At 36.9% G+C, this 17,527-nt stretch overlaps 1 protein-coding gene across 5 annotated transcripts in view; it reads right to left on the reverse strand.

Moving 5' to 3' along the window:
- Window positions 1-17,527, reverse strand: part of LOC139700717 (vascular endothelial growth factor receptor 1-like) — a 204,921-nt gene that overhangs the window by 7,301 nt on the left and 180,093 nt on the right. For 3 of the 5 annotated variants that reach the window (XM_071599162.1, XM_071599163.1, XM_071599166.1), the window contains exons 13-20: window positions 17,071-17,198; window positions 16,319-16,487; window positions 13,407-13,510; window positions 13,104-13,254; window positions 6,613-6,837; window positions 5,919-6,111; window positions 4,893-5,065; window positions 915-1,081 (exon numbers count right to left, since the gene is read on the reverse strand). In XM_071599162.1, the coding sequence (XP_071455263.1) occupies window positions 915-1,081; window positions 4,893-5,065; window positions 5,919-6,111; window positions 6,613-6,837; window positions 13,104-13,254; window positions 13,407-13,510; window positions 16,319-16,487; window positions 17,071-17,198 (1,310 nt within the window). The remainder of the gene's footprint in view (window positions 1-914; window positions 1,082-4,892; window positions 5,066-5,918; window positions 6,112-6,612; window positions 6,838-13,103; window positions 13,255-13,406; window positions 13,511-16,318; window positions 16,488-17,070; window positions 17,199-17,527) is intronic. The other 2 variants (XM_071599165.1, XM_071599164.1) reach the window with 2 other exon arrangements.

Genomic DNA, 17,527 nt, shown 5'->3' on the forward strand with positions numbered 1-17,527 from the left:
TAGCCAGTCATTTTTTGGTTAAAAATTTATTTACTAAATTAAGAAACTTTACATTATAAATATTATTTTAGCAGTTGCCTACTCGATAAGAATAGGTTTTCCAATAGACCCAGGTCAGGTTTATGACACCTTGTCACTATATACTACTGCACTTATAAGCCCTGACTCATAGGGCACAAAATATCCTTAAACTAGATTCTACATATCAAAATAACTCATTTTTTATCTCTGCATACATACTTCTATCTCCCTTAATTTTATCCAGAATTCCAGTCTTTTCTTCCCTCTTCTACTTTGCTTTGCCCACATTCTCCCACAAGCAACCCTTAATTAGGACAAACATGAAATAATATGGTGGCCATTTATGTTTACGGAAGGAAAAACTTGGAGAATTCGATGATTTGAGCCTCTACATTGGGAAAATTCATGATCACTGAAAAAATAAGCATCATACCTTATGTAGATGTCACCTATGCGTAGAAACCGGTAGTATTATAATAAAGTTTTTTGTGTGAAAAAATACCAAGTTTATTTATTTAGCAAGGTAAAAATTAGATTAATGTACCAGCTATCCACTTAAATAAATAGGAAATTTCATAATGTTCTTAATTTAACAAAATATTTTTATCGGTAGATGACTTTGCATACCAATCGGTCTTCTTACTTTTTGGTAATTAAGTCTTCTGAGAACTGAACAAGTGATTTTCAGAAGTAGCAAATATTCATGGTGCCATGAAACATGACGATGAAAACTTACTCCATTGCCATAGCTAATAAGTTTCAATGTTATAGGCATTCAAATGTATAGTAGAAATTATATTGTCAATTTATACAATATAAATCTCTCAAGCCATATCTGCCAAATGCCACCAGAATAGACTGAATAGGTCTAGGCTCTTGTAGGTTGTACTCACTTTTCGTGATGCCAGATAATCAATTCCCCTAGCAACCTGGAAAGCCCAGCAAATGAGATCGCTGGTGCATATTGGACGAACCTCTCGTCTTCCGTAATCACCACGGTAGTTTGTCCTCCACTCAGGTTCAGTACCGCTGCCACCAGTGACTCCACATTCATCACCTGCTAATGGAATAAGAAAAATAAGATTGATTTTAAAAATCAAAATAAAACCAGAAGTTAGCAGGTTCAGACTAGCATGTAACACCTAGAAGACTTGTCTTTCGCCAGATACAGGGACAGTTGTAAGGATGACGGTACTAATTTTAACAGCATTTTGAATTGCACAGAATCGATGGACCATTTCTGAGACCCACTCTGACCAACCTTTCAGTGAAATTTTTTGAAAACATTGTAGATGATGATAGATCAGATTCACATTAAGGCTTTTGAAATCAATCACTTTAAAGTGACATTGTGCTTACCCACTGCATTCACACAGATACCATTATTCTACCACATTCTTAAATATGTATACTCCTTAATTTGCCAATTTCCTTCATTTTCAAACATCTTGCTCATCCATTTGGCTGATAGCATAAGAAAATAGGTATATTGTGACCTAACTAGAGGCATTGAAGTATAAAGACTTGGCTCCTCTAAAGATGCTGAATGTAAACTAAATATAATAATGAAAGAAAATTGAAAATAATATTTAATAGTGTGGCAGCTGCCCTACCATTGGTGATTCCTTCTGGTAAGGAAGGGAAAAAGTGGATGTGGGTGTGATGAGTTGGAAAATGTGGAGCCTTTGTTGAGGGATTATATCTCCAGGTGACAGTCAGGTTCTTTTGTATTTTCTGAAATGGCTCGGCTGCCTTTCATCTCTCAGCAAACACCCAAGTCATACATACTCCCATTCAGCAGAAGCTTGCAAGATGTATATTGCTCAAGTATGTTAGCAGGGTGGGATGGTTTGGGTGCCATCCTGGAAGGAGGAGGGGGAAGAGGCTAGGTGTGGCCATAATTAGGCTGAGGTATGTACTGAGGAGAGTGAAATGAAAACCTTGAATCATAAATATTTTTAACCACGTGATTTCTTGAACCCAAAAGATTCTCGGGTATATTATTTTCATATGTACTTTTCATGGCATGCAACATACATGAACGTTACTCAGACACTTTGAAAGTTGACCATACCTCTAGAAAAGCTATGACTTCTACAAATGCCACCGGTGTCAATACTTGATGTGCCTGACCTGGTTAAGGGGAGTCTCTTAGAGAGGAGTAATGATGTTCAAGAGCTGCCTAGTTCACATGTAAACTTGTTGGAGTGGCAGAGATGAATCATAAACTTTCATTCATTGATGAATTTCAATGTTTCTCCTCATAACTATTCAACAAACAAATGAGACAGTGCTGTTCCTCTGTGTTGCAAATTAATAATTGCCATGTTTACATTATTGTTCCACCATATTGTTGCTTTCTGGCATCATGCTGCTAACCGTGGGACACTCATCAAACCATGGCTATCACTATTGCCAACTAACAAAACGGTGGGACACCATTTTGAAATTTTAGAGCACTTTAAAGGATTTTTGATTCACTCTTGCATGACATGTACTCCTGATAGTCGGTCAAAAGGGCTACACACTTCTCCGTTTCCACATGCGCTAGGTTTCCACAGCCCATCCTCCCTCTCCCACCCGGCCCCCTACCTCTCTTTTTGTGCCGTACCCCACCATGGGACTCAACTCTTCAACAACACTTGTTAGTGGATCTGGGCCATCGCCTCCTGACCCACTTCCATCTTCCTCTGTCGAATCTCTGAGTGGGGGATACCTATCATGCACTAAGTGGTCTTATGAGTGGGAAAGGAGGGTGGCAGGGAGTAGGGCTAAAAGATGAGGAATATCAGACCACAACTTGACTATACTTGACAAGCATACTTAAATACGTGGTCTGTGCAATAAATTTGCGAACTGGTGCAATCTGGCGGCCATGGCGCTGATTATAGCCCTGCCCACTAGCGGTGCTAGTTGCCTGAGACCCAATGAGCCGTCTGCGCTTGCCGGATTGTCGAGTTTTTACTGTTTGTCGAAAATAGAAATTGGCAAAATCATGGAGCAACGAATCAACATCAAGTTTTTGGTGAAGTGCGGTAAAATTTACCAAGAAATTACTGAAATGTTGACAGTTGTTTACGATGATAATTCTCTGAAGAAAACATCCATTTTCAAGTGGATCAAGCATTTTAAAGATGGCCAACAAGACTCCATGGATGATGCAAGGTAGGGATGACCTTCAACGACCTGTGTTGACGACAACATTGATTGTGTGCAGTCTCTTGTTCTTACCAATTGTCAAGAAACTGTCCGAATGATAGCTGATGAACTGAATTTAGGAAAATCAACAGTGCACACTATTTTAACCAAACATGATGGATGGATCCTTCACCAAGACAATGCACCTGCACATTCAGCATTGATTGTCTGTCAGTTTCTGGCAAATAATTCAATCACCATCCTCCTTATTCGCTAGGTCTTGCCCCCTGTGACTTTTTCTTATTCCCAAAATACAAAAATGTGAACACATAACACATATGGACCTAAGAAAGCAAGAATCGACGAGAAAACGAAAATGCCTAACTGCCGAGGACTTCCAAGGGTGCTCTAAACTATGGAAAAGAAGATGGAATAAGTGCATAGTAATGAATAAAGAGTGCTAATTTTGTCCCCTTAGTTTTGAAGGGGACAAAATCATTTTAGACTAAATTTTACAAAATAAAGTTTTTATGGCCCCAGTTTGCATATTTATTGGACAGATCAGTATAACTCTTATGACATTCTGTGTTCTGTATTTTGTTCCATCCTGTTGTATAGTACTAGTTACTTGCCATTTTTGTCCCAAATATGACTACGCAAAATAGTTTGCCCACAATTGAACGGTGTAGTGGATATTGGTGTTTAAGTTCCTGCTTAGTGTATCATTTATTGTTGATGTATGTTGTATTATTTTTGTCTGATGTATCTGTGATTTTATGGTGGTTTATTTGAAATATTAGGGTTTGATGCTTTGAGCATACTTTCATGGTTAATTTTCTCATTTGTTATTCATATATCTCAGTCATTTTATGAGAAGAGATATATGTTATATAGATGTAATTGATAATGCCATGAAAGATATTCATAATGGGTCCTAAGGTTCAACTTTGAATGGAATATGTGTGCTAGGCCAATTGTACCAGGGATTTATGGTTATACAATTGCAATGTTTGTATAACACCTCAAATAAAAGATGACTGCTTGATAGGATACCTCAGAGGCTTGAATTCAATTTTTATAAATTTTGAAAAATGTAAATTGTATAAACTAATCTACTCAGGGTGGAATAGGGAATTCACTAGGATTTCTTCTCACTCCTAGATGGAAATTGATTAAGATGCTTTCCAGGAACCTCATTTAGCGTATTATTAAAACAATGATTGAAACTGGGAACATAAATCCATAGCAGTTGACATCAGTAAGGATAAAACAATCATTAGAACATTTCCTTACATATTCCAAGAAACTACGGGAGATGCTGCAGCAATAACTTTTTACAGAGTCATTCATTAATGTGCATTTCAATGCAACAATTTCAGAGTAAAAAATCATTTGCCTTGGTCAAGGCAAATGATTTTTACACCCTTAAATTGCTGCATTTAAATTTCCTTACATATCTAATGAATACTTGATGCTATAAGATCTCAGATGCACGTTTCCTGCAGTAATTAGAAATAAGGAGACATATTTAGACTACTTATTCTTACTATATATTACCTTACATGATTCTTAATTAGGAGATCTTCTCTCCTTCAGATTACATTCTTAGAAATTTTTTAGATATTCCTCGAATTATTTTTTGGAAGCATAAAGGGTGAATCAGAACAGGGTGCTAACCATTTTCTGCAAACATTTTAATGAGGATGTTTTCATTTTCCAGATGAAATACTTGCCTGATGGTGACATGGAGACAAAGCTCATATCAGTGCTGAGGATTTGCCCATTGCTGCCATGGCAAGCTGTGTCATCCACTTTCACCACTGGTGCTGCTCTGTAATCCTGTACAGATCCCTGGCTTCCTTGGCTACTTGCACTGGTGGAGAAGGACAGCGCTGCATATTTAATCCTGTGAGTTGTCAGTGCAAGCAGGCAGGGGAGATATCTTGTTAATGAGCAGGCTACTCCACAACCACAAACTCATGCCAGGAATCGAAATGTCAGTATGGTAAGATTAAGTCATTACTCATGCATCAACGTAGAAACCATCATCATGGTGGATTGATGCAACAGTGCTCAAACAACAGGCAGATCTCTGTTTTTCAGAGGGCCCACAAATAAGGACATTACCCGCAGGCATTAGAATGCTAAATTCATGCATTTTTGGTGAAATTATTCAGGAAACCCTTTGCCAACATACAGGTTATAGCAATGTTGTTTTAAAAAGGCTATGTTAGCAATTATATTCATTACTTCAATTCATAGTTTGGTGAATTTATAGAGCTGTGCTGGAGAGGGAAATTATTCAATATAATGCAATGGACTCATTCAGGTATCAAAACTCCTTTTGTGTATTTAATGATTTATTAGAAGGGTATGCAAGATTGTTTTCCTTCAAATGCATGCTAAAGACATGCTGATTTTATATCGACAGAACAGAATCTTTTAAAATAAATCAACAAGATTTTTTTAAATAAAAATTTTTTATACTTTGAATTTCTCATGCCATTCTTTTGCTAGAAAGTATGCAGCTCATGTCAGACAGAATTGTGTATTATTGATTGATTCTCAAGGAAAGCCTTCCATGCATTTGTAGTCACTCATGATATGGTTAAATTTATCATGTGAAATACGTAAGTGATATATAGTAAATATACTGGAATACGAAGCAAGCTGCAGAATTTTTCCATACTTATTTGTCATGGCAAACATGATGTGGGTTAATTTTATTCAAATATTATTAAAGTGTGAAAGGTACATACCGTGGATCAGCTTTTCCAGCTTCTTGAGTTTTAAATGATGATGGTGCACCTTGCATATTGCCTTCCATTCCTCTCTGGGGATCAACTTTACCAGTAGAAGGATCAATTTGATCTATGAAATCTTCACGATGGCGTAAAAGATAATTTTGAAGGTTTCCAAAGCGACAGTACTCAACAATCACAAGCAACTCTCCTGTAAGCAAACAGTATGCATTTTCATCGTGCCAGTTGTTACACTTTTGTCTTCCTCTTCTGCTTTAATTTGACCATAAATGTAATGGTTTTTGGCAGTGTTATAAAAACTTGCCTGGATGAATGAATTATATTATGGCTTATTTTTGGTTTGTAAATAAGCAGATATATTTGACAAATTATTTAAATCTTATCAACTTTGCAAGAGTTTAATCCTAGCGTGTACAAAGAGCTGGTTTTTAATTTCAAAAGGGCTTCTGTGCAGTGAACCCAGTTCTAGTAATCATAAAATATATGCACAGACATTTCAATTTCATATGCTCAATATTTTCCCTAGAAATTTGTAAATTCAATGTGCATGTATTCACACAGAAGCATGTAAGATAACATGACATATAGTGTCCCTATTTTCAAATGTATATCTAATGAAAGAAGTATCTCATGTTCTTTCATATACATAGTAATCACAGTACTGCTTTTAGATACTTATTTCCCCACTTACTTTTAGTTAGATTTTTTGTACAGGCTCCCAACAGATTGACAACATTTAAGTGTTTTCCAAGATGCACCATTATTTTCAATTCAGATGCTAGGGCCTTGATGTGTGTATAGTCTGCATTTCGTTTCACCATTTTCACTGCAACTGTAGTCACTGCTTCACCTTCAACAATTCCACAAGCATCTGCTTTCATTACCACTCCAAATGCTCCTGATCCTAGTTGTTTACCTAAAAATGAGCAAAATGAGATGTAACTGTCTAACTGATGATGGTAAATGTAAAAAAGAATTAGAGAAACTCATATTTTTGTAAGGAGGACATCAAATTACTTTATTTTCTTCTGTTTATTTTTTCATCTGTACATCCATTGAAAGACTAATTCTCGATGAATAACAGACATGGAAGTTATGGTTGAAGGTAAAAGAAGAATAGAATGGAGGTATTCTAATTGAGACGATCTATCTTGGGAAAAATGTTCCAATCCCAAATGGGAAACAAATGAATAACCACAATATGCACAATATGCATAATAATAATAATAATAATAATAATACTTTATTCATTTTAAAAATGGTACAACCATATTAAATGTCGTCAATCATAATATTACTTAATATATAAACATAAGTTCTTAAATGTGATGAAGATTGTCACAAAAGAATTCATCCAATGAGTAAAGTGGGTGAGCAAGTAACCAGGTATATACCCTATTCTTGAAACTCTGAATACCATCTGATTTCAACTGAGTAGGCAGATAGTTATATAGTCGTATGTTCATATTGTGAAATGTGTTGTAAGTTGATGACAATCTACAATAAGTAGTATTTAGATTCGATTTACCTCTTGTGGAATAGTTATGGAGGTTGGATCTTAATTGGTAAGTTTCTAGATTAACTTTCACATGAATCAGAGCCTTAAAGATATTCAAACAAAATACAGTCATGATTCTATACCTAATAAAAAAAGGTTTGCAGGAATCACGTGGTGGTATATTAGCAAGAGAGCGAATAGCTCTCTTTTGCAGTAGCAAAATTTGTTTAACATGAGGGGAATGACCCCATAACTCAACACCATAATTCAAATGACATTGAAAGAAGGCATGGTAAAGTGTTAAACGATACTCATTTGAAATGATAAAGTTGAGCTTTCTTAACATATAAACAGCTTTACTAAGTTTATTACAGGTCTGACTGATGTGAGTCTCCCAATTAAGTTTATATATATATATATATATATATATATATATATAATTGGCTGACACAACATAACACAAATAGAAAAGAATAGACACATATAAAAGAACACTTACACGGTAAATTGTTCGAGCTTTCGGCCCTCTCAGGGGCCTTCTTCAAGAGAGACTGAAAATATGCTATGGAACAGGAGAGGGGAAAGAGTTATGGGCGTGGAGGGGAGGTGTGGAGGGGAGGTGTGGAGGGAATGCTGGGAGGGAAATTAAATATGGCGGTTAAGGGTGGGAATTTTAAAGGAACGGAAGGATAGTATGTAGGCGGATTCACGAGTTCTCACCTCTATGTTGGTAGCTGAATCAGGTAGGGATTCTAGGATGCTGAGGGAAAAACACTGGTCGAATGAAAGGTTGTGGGAATTGGCGTGTGAAGGGATAGGAAGAGAAGAGAGTGAGGCAGAATTACAGGAGTACCGGTGATTATTCATTCGGATGGATAAGGGCGTAATGCATTCACCTATGTAGAAGGAAGTGCAATGCTTGCATGATAAAAGATAAATAATATTTTTTGAGAGGCAATTAGCGTGGGAACGAGGTGGGGGGGCTATGAGGGGATGTAGGGAGAGGGGAGTAGGCATAATAAGAGGACAGGTTTTACATCGGGGGCGGTTGCAAGTTGGGGAAATATTGGGAAATTTGTCACGGGGGGGCGCCAAAGGGTTGGTGGACCTCAGAAGGTTTTTGAGATTGGCGGGTCGTCTATATGCGATAGATGGGCATTGGGGTAGTAAGGATGAAGTCGCGTCATTGTCATGTAAAATTGGAAACAGTTCTTTAAGGAAGGTTTTCAGTCTGTGTGATCCGGGGTAATAGGTGGTGCAAAGGTTGAGTCCTGCGTCAGATGTGGGTTTGTTATTATGTGGTTTGTGTGGTCGGGTGGAACGGTGGATTTTATTTCGTAGCAACTTTTCTGGGTAACCGCGTTTGAGGAGTGCAAGGTGTAGATTGGCAAGGTATTTGTTGAGAGTGGCTGTGGTGTTGCAAATTCGGTGTCCGCGGATGGAGAGAGAGTTAGGAATCGAGCGTTTTGTGTGTTGAGGATGACAGCTAGTGTGGTGTAGGTATTGCTGATGGTTAGTGGCTTTGATGTGTACTGAAGTAGTGAATTTGTTGTTTTGAAGTGAGATGTCTGTGTCAAGAAAGGTGATAGTGGAGTCTGAAATGGAAGAGGTGAATTTAACCGTGAAAGATGAATTTAAGGAGGATAAGAAGTTGTTGAGAGAGTCAGAGCCATGTGTCCAGAGAATAAAAATATCGTCTATGTAGCGGACCCAGAAAAGAGGTTGAAGGGGTTGCTGTGACAGGAAGGTCTCTTCGAGATGGCCCATGAAGAGATTGGCGTATGATGGTGCCATCCTCGTTCCCATCGCTGTGCCTTTTGTCTGTAGGTAAAAACAATTTTGGAAAGTGAATGCATTTTTTGTAAGGACGAAAGTGGCAAGATTGAGGAGAAATTCCGTTGAGGGGCGCTGGGGTAGGGGGCGCAGAGAAAGATAATGCCGGAGGGAGGATAAACCTTCTGCATGGGGAATAGAAGTGTAGAGTGAGGTAACGTCGATGGTGGCCATAAGTAGGTTGGGTGTGGAGGGAATAGAGACGGAATTTAGACGGTCGAGGAAGTGGTACGTGTCTTTCGTGAAGGAGGGCAAGGAGAGTACAAGTGGTTGTAGGTGGTGGTCAAGGAATGCGGAGATTCTTTCGGTGGGAGAATTGTAACTGGAAACTATAGGACGACAGGGGATGTTGGGTTTGTGTATTTTTGGGAGGAGATAAAACTGGGGTGTTCTGGGGTTTGGGGGTGAAAGTAGGGATATGTCTTGGGAGGTGAGGCCTTCTTCTGGTCCGGAGTGGAGGAGAAAAGACCGAATTTCGGTTTGGAAAGTTTGTGTTGGGTTTTTGGTTAGAGTGGTATAGGTGGATGTATCATTCAGGTGAGCGAGGGCTTTGGAAATATAATCTTTGGTGTTTAGAATTACAACAGAGGAGCCTTTGTTGGCGGAGGTAACAACGATGTTAGGATTGGACTGTAGGGTTTTTAGGGCATGACGTTCGTTCATGGAGAGGTTATTTTTCGGTCTGAGATGTTTTCTGAAGGATTGATTGGAAACTTTTTCGATGAGAAGACGTATAAAAATTTCGACAGGATGGTTACTAGGAAGGGGTTTTGGCTCATGAGTTGAAGCCGGGCGGAATTTGTCAAGTGCGAGATTGGTTTTTAGGTTACTGAAAGGTTTACTTTGTGATTTCCAGAAGGCGCGCCATCGAAGGTTTCGGCAGAAATTGAGGGTATCAGTGAGTATGTTTATGTGGTTTATTTTTGGTGTAGGGGAGAAGGATAGGCCTTTGCTAAGAACGGATATTTCATTGTCTGAAAGGCTGGTGTTTGAAAGGTTTACAATGTCATGGGCATTGTCGGAGGGAGGGGGGGTGTTGGGATTGTTCGGTGGTGGCTGGCGTTTTGGAAAAACCGGAGGGCCTTTGGGAGGAGGGGGAAGGTTGTAAATGCTGCGGAGGTCAGGCTTATATTGAAAGAGTGGGGGTGGTTGAGGAGGAGGTGGCGGGAAAGGGTGAGAGTGTGGAATTTTGAGACCAACTCGGAAGTAGGAAATATACAAGTTGGACAGCTTTTTAAGGAGAGTTTGACGTTTTTGTTGGAGGGAACGTAGGGCAGACGAAATTATGGCGTTGAGTTGTGGAATTAGGTGAGCAGAAGCCAAAGAGATTATTTTAAAGAGGGAAAAAAGGTTTGATTTGTGTTTTTCACGAATGCATTGGTATTGCATAAGGATAAGGTGGGTGTATTCTAAAGATTTTTGGTAAGAAAATGCATTAAGTATGGGGTGGATATCAGGAAGAGTAGCAGATAGTGGTAGGGAAATGACTAGACCGTTGGGAACGATTCCTAAGGACAGGCAGGAGGTGAGAAACTCGGTGTGGCTTGTGTATTTGGCGAGCTTATAGGCGTGACGGCGAAAATTTCGGATCCAAGACGGAATGGGATGAGGGTGGTCCATGTTTTAGGCGATTGAGAAGGTTGTGGAAAATAAATAGGAAACGAAGGAAGACAGTGGTGAGGGAAAGGATAGCACATTCAAAATAGAGCAGAATCCGCGGCGCAAAACCTGGTGCTGGATCCCACGACGAACACAGAAGAGACAGGAACAGTAGCTAGGTAGCTTAATATCACGATTGTACGGAAAAACTCATACGAGCGGCACAATAATTGGCTGACACAACATAACACAAATAGAAAAGAATAGACACATATAAAAGAACACTTACACGGTAAATTGTTCGAGCTTTCGGCCCTCTCAGGGGCCTTCTTCAAGAGAGACTGAAAATATGCTATGGAACAGGAGAGGGGAAAGAGTTATGGGCATGGAGGGGAGGTGTGGAGGGGAGGTGTGGAGGGAATGCTGGGAGGGAAATTAAATATGGCGGTTAAGGGTGGGAATTTTAAAGGAACGGAAGGATAGTATGTAGGCGGATTCACGAGTTCTCACCTCTATGTTGGTAGCTGAATCAGGTAGGGATTCTAGGATGCTGAGGGAAAAACACTGGTCGAATGAAAGGTTGTGGGAATTGGCGTGTGAAGGGATAGGAAGAGAAGAGAGTGAGGCAGAATTACAGGAGTACCGGTGATTATTCATTCGGATGGATAAGGGCGTAATGCATTCACCTATGTAGAAGGAAGTGCAATGCTTGCATGATAAAAGATAAATAATATTTTTTGAGAGGCAATTAGCGTGGGAACGAGGTGGGGGGGCTATGAGGGGATGTAGGGAGAGGGGAGTAGGCATAATAAGAGGACAGGTTTTACATCGGGGGCGGTTGTATATATATATATATATATATATATATATATATATATATATATATATATATATATATATATATATATACATACATACATATATATATATATATATATACATACATATATATATATATATATATATATATATATATATATATATATATATATATATATATAGTGTATAACACTTAGCACTAGTGGACACAGACAAAAAGACAAATGTGTTTTTGTCTGTGTCCACTAGTGCTAAGTGTTATACATTATTATTCACGTCCGTGAGTCTTTCAAAAAGTGTTATATATATATATATATATATATATATATACATACATACATACATACATACATACATACATACATACATACATACATACATATATATATATATATATATATATATATATATATATATATATATATATATATATATACATTTAAACACGAAATCCCGCCAAACGGCAAATAAATACTCATATATACAGAAACAGATATAAGGAAAAGGGATAGGAACACATATAAAGGACGAACACAATAAAGGTGGGGAAGGCGGAATCGAACGGATCACAAGAGTAAAAATATTTCCTTGACCGGGACTCGAACCTCGGATCTTTCCACTTGCCGGGCGGATGCTCTTAACCACTTGAGCTATCGAGGAAACGTAATTTACCCTGAGATCCGTGGGTCTAATATGTCGCCAAGCGCCCCGATTCTTTAGCCAAGAGATGGCGTCAGGGGATTGTTTCACCCACCAAAGGAGAAATAGACAATACACAAGTGGAAAGGACAGTGGTTTTAGAATTCATACAACATCATACAGGAAAGGAACAGTGCATTTCGTGGCACGCATAGCCAGAAGAAAGAGATGAGCCACATAGGCCAAATACACATTCAAACACGAAATCCCGCCAAACGGCGAATAAATACTCATATATACAGAAACAGATATAAGGAAAAGGGATAGGAACACATATAAAGGACGAACACAATAATGGGGAAGGCGGAATCGAACGGATCACAAGAGTAAAAATATTTCCTTGACCGGGACTCGAACCTCGGATCTTTCCACTTGCCGGGCGGATGCTCTTAACCACTTGAGCTATCGAGGAAACGTAATTTACCCTGAGATCCGTGGGTCCTTTGGTGGGTGAAACAGTCCCCTGACGCCATCTCTTGGCTAAAGAATCGGGGCGCTTGGCGACATATTAGACCCAAGTAGAAGTAGACCCAAGTAGACATGGACATTATATGACATTAAACTCACACACCCAATGGAGGCTGAGGGTGTTCAAAGTCATTAGGAATCAAGCACAGTCTTTGCCGTCAGTAGATAAATGCGTTGCTAGCTAGACTATCATGCCCACCATTCAGGGTGATATGCTACAGAATTTTTTGCAAGTTTTTGCTGAGTGGAGAAAGTGGTTTCCTCACCAAGCTTCAGCTTTTCCCTGGGGAACTCCCACTTCTTATCATAGGGTAGTAATTCTGCTTGGTCATCTACTCCCAGCTCAGGATTAATGCTTTCTAAGGCACCTTCTTCAAAATTTGCCAGACCAGCCAGCATAAGTTCTTTGCGCAGTTTCTGGAAGGAAAAATTATTTTTGGGTACCAATAGAATATTCATTCTGCTATTTTACATAGTAATCAACTATCATCACAATTTTTAATAAGTGCATTTAACACTAAATTCATCTATTTTGATATTCATTATGGAAACAAATCATGTTTTCTCACCTGTTCTTTTCTGTTGTTTATAAAGAGGTATAAAATTATGAGGCAGAGGAATGTTGTACCAAGGGCAAGTCCAATCCATAGTCCAGTACTGACAACACTTTTGTCTGCAATTGAATAAAGCATTTATGATTATGGCAGTTTTAACTTTATGTAGACTGTTAGTTTAGCATTTAGAAGAAATTGGCCATTTTTCACTTTGTAAGGAAGAGGCTGAAGATGATTAAATGAAGCAGGAAATAATATAGCACCAAAAATAGTAAACAGTAAACAAAATCATGGATTGTTGTGCGTCACAGAAGAGAGGAACTATAAATAAAAATTTGGTGATTCCACGAGAAGATTGGAAACAAAAGAAAAATTTTGCTGCAGGAGAATGATGGTGATCAAATGAATTGACTGTAGAGTCAATGAAGAGTGGTATATCTTGTATTTTCATGGCCATTAACATTTTGAAAGGTAAATAATCAAGGTACAGGTATATGCCATCATACTCATTGGAATAATGTTTCCCATCTCTTTTTGAGGAAGTTAAACGATTATTTTGACAACCTGTTAAGAATTAGTTTCATGATTGAATTTTGCTAGCCAGCCTGGAAAATTCCTTAAAGAGTCACTTGAGAAATTAGATTTAATAGATTTCACTAGGTTTTTAAATACTCATATAAATATGTAGTGTTACCAGATAATGGTTTAGAGAGACTACTAACTACTTATAAGTACATGTATTGTGTATTTAACATTTGCATATATTATTCATACTAAAATGCATCTTCAATAATATTTGTGCTCCAATATCATTTTATTCCTGATTACTAGCACTTGCTGGTAATTCAGTTGTATCTTCTTTACTTTCGAAGTGGTAAATTCAATATCACTTAACCCTCTTAGTGCGGCGGGCCGATATATCGGCTTTCGTATCCCTGGAGAAAAGTGCGGCGGGCCGATATATCGGCTCTTGGGTAGGCTATTGTTTAAATCTTTGTAACTTATGGTTTTTTTCTTTAATTATTTATGGTTTTTGTGCTATCGATAGGTCGAATTTCATAGAATTACATAAGTATTTTTTTAACTTTTTACTAGCAATTTTAAATGCTTTTCAAAAAGTATAATTCCTACTATAATTTTTCGTTTAGTTTTGTACATGTCGGGAAGCTCAGCCTAATTGTTTGCTCGTTTTTTTTTCTGAGTGGTCTTTCCGCTATGAAAAGCCACTGAAAGGCTACTAATCTGTTTTCATCTGTAATTTTTGAATGTGTTATGTTGTGGTGGTGTTGATATGTGGCTGCTTATTCAGACTTTGTTGATACGATGGAAATGAGAGCACTGCATTGTAATCATTTTGGTTTCTCTTGCGGTCCATCCGATCTAATCAATTGCGCCCTGTGTATTGGATTACATTGTCAGCAGTTCTCTGTGAGTTAGAACTGGGTTTTTTTCTGCCTTTAGATTGTAAGCACATTGCCGCAGTCTCAAGGAAAGGGAAAAAGTCCCAATTTGACTCAGTGAGATCAGCCTTTTCAACAAAATCGAACTATGCAGAGGTTGACAAAAAAATTTGCAATTCACTGGTTTTTCTTTATTTATTTATAATATTTTCTACATGTCTTTTTGATTCTTTATTATATTTAAATATCGTAGTTTTATTGCAAGATGTTCTTAAAAAAATATTATTATTGTGTCTAAAAATCGAAATATTATTGCTAAAAAAGTATTCTTCAAATTTATAATGCTGCGATAATTACATTTATTTTTCAGATGATGTAAATGTATTACATCATTATTAACTACAATATTTTATTTTAAAATAAAAAAACTGCATATGGATATCTGAACAAATAACTTCATAATGATTTTTTTCCTATGGTGATACATTTTCTTAAATTACCCTTCGCACTTCTCACTGGTACCCCTGGAATCCCCGCCGCACTAAGAGGGTTAAACAGTAGTTTTGGAGTTATTAATCTATTCCAATATCTGTCATATCAGTTTAAGGTAGGCAATATATGTATAATTCTTTAATCCAGAGATATACAGATGTGTTACAGCCCTACTGTATTAATTTGAAATGTTTGAATTTAACAACAGAAAATTGTTTGCAGTGAATCTTAGATTTAAAGAGTTCCTTGATATCTGTGTAATTAGACACAAAATTATTTGAGCGCTGAATTCACTTCTGGAGTGAAATTATAGAATTTAAAAAACCTCAGATCACCACCACAAAAGAAGTCCTATAATCACTCATAAGTAACTATGAGAACAAATATCACAAAAGAACACAAGCTGAGAAAGGAGATTAGGAGCTGTTGCAATATTTCTGGCATCATCAGCAGCAAGCCTTGGAACACAACTTGTGACAGATTTGAGGAATTATGAGGAAAGTTGGATTATTTGAGGAATATGCACATGCATAATTTGAATTGAAGGTTTGTACTGAGTGCATTAAAAGTGATCAGTCCAAAATTATCGTTATTACTCTTCATAGCTTTTTACAAATGCAAATCCTTTTTATATCAATGTATTGAGTGGATAGTGGGATGTTTCAACAGTGCCTATATTAACCATTCATCAAGCATTCTAATTTATTGTCAGTATTCCAACTTAACAATCTTAATTCAATGGTCACAGGAGGACAAATGTATTACGCTAAGTGAGACAAAAATGGAAATTGAGGGAGTAATCAAAGTTTAGGGAAAAATAAGAGTGAGCAATTTTACTGGTAATTTTTGTGGCAAAAACATTTTAAAAAAATTCACCAGGGTATATGATAGAAATACTTGGTTGTAAGCTATGCCATTGAAGAAAATCACCAGGACAATATTGATTGGCACAAATAGATTATGGGCTAATGGCCAGAATGGTTCACCAATCCTTTCATTGATGTGAAGCAATCTTCGTGAGTTAGAAACACTCACCTTTAAGTTCCAAAGTTCTTGAGCCCTCAACGGTGCCAGCCTTATTCTTCGCCTGACATGTATATTTCCCTTCATCTTCAATGCTCACAAACTTTATCTTTAAAATTTGTCTGTCTTCACTGAATTCAATTCTAGTATTATTCTTTGGAACATTGTATAAATCTCCATCCTGTAATATTAACATTTTCAGCCTTTTAATTTTTTAAATACAAATTTCAAGTAATAATATATATATATATATATATATATATATATATATATATATATATATATATATATATATATATATATATATATATATATATATATATATATATATATATATATATATATATATATAAAAACTAATATACAACATTCATTGAAACTCAAATAAATTATGGTAATTTTTGCTACATCATTCAAAACTTGGCGATGAGTGACAAAGAGCGGAGGTTTTTGAGAAAAGAGTTTAGAGAATTATGGAAAAATAAAAAATTTTGGATGGCATTAATAGAGGTAGAAAAATTGCTGGGATAAAGAATGAGTAATTGTAATATGTTGTACAAATCACATTTAAGAATATTTTGTGCTGGGTGAGTCAGAGCTTAGGAGTATGGTAACGTTTAGTGCCAGGTTCAATCAACCTGTCACAAGCCTGACCTGAGTAAATCAAAAAGGTAGAATACAGTAGACTAATGCTAATAATAACAATGTAAAATTTACTCAATTTAGTCAATAACTTTAGCAGGAAAATAATTGGCAACCTTTACCTTGTACCATGTAATAATTGGTTTGGGTGTTCCTCCGACAATGCATTTAAATTCAGCACCACTTGGTGATCCAACATAGTAATAAGAACCATTCATGTTGCTATCCTTAAATGCAGGCTTTTGAATTTCTGTGAAAATTAAAGAAAGCACACTGTTTCAAATGTTCAATGAAGACTTAAATGAAAGCATCAAAATAAATGAAAAGAATTGTGGAAATTCAACCCACAAGTTTCATACTGAGTCATGCATTAAGTACTTATGCTATTAATGAGGTGATATCATTCTAATACATATTTCTATACTAGATGTCCTCATTCCATGACATATTGAGAAATTATCTGGAGCATGTAGCCAGCAGATTAATCAGTCAATTTGCTGAGAATGTTTCTAACTTCTGGAATTTCAATAATTTTTTGGACAGATAGATATGCGATTAGATAGAAATATGCATGCATAT

This window comes from Hetaerina americana, unplaced genomic scaffold (genome assembly GCF_022747635.1).
Source record: "Hetaerina americana unplaced genomic scaffold, ioHetAmer1.1.p SCAF_107, whole genome shotgun sequence".
Classification (NCBI taxonomy): domain Eukaryota; kingdom Metazoa; phylum Arthropoda; class Insecta; order Odonata; family Calopterygidae; genus Hetaerina; species Hetaerina americana.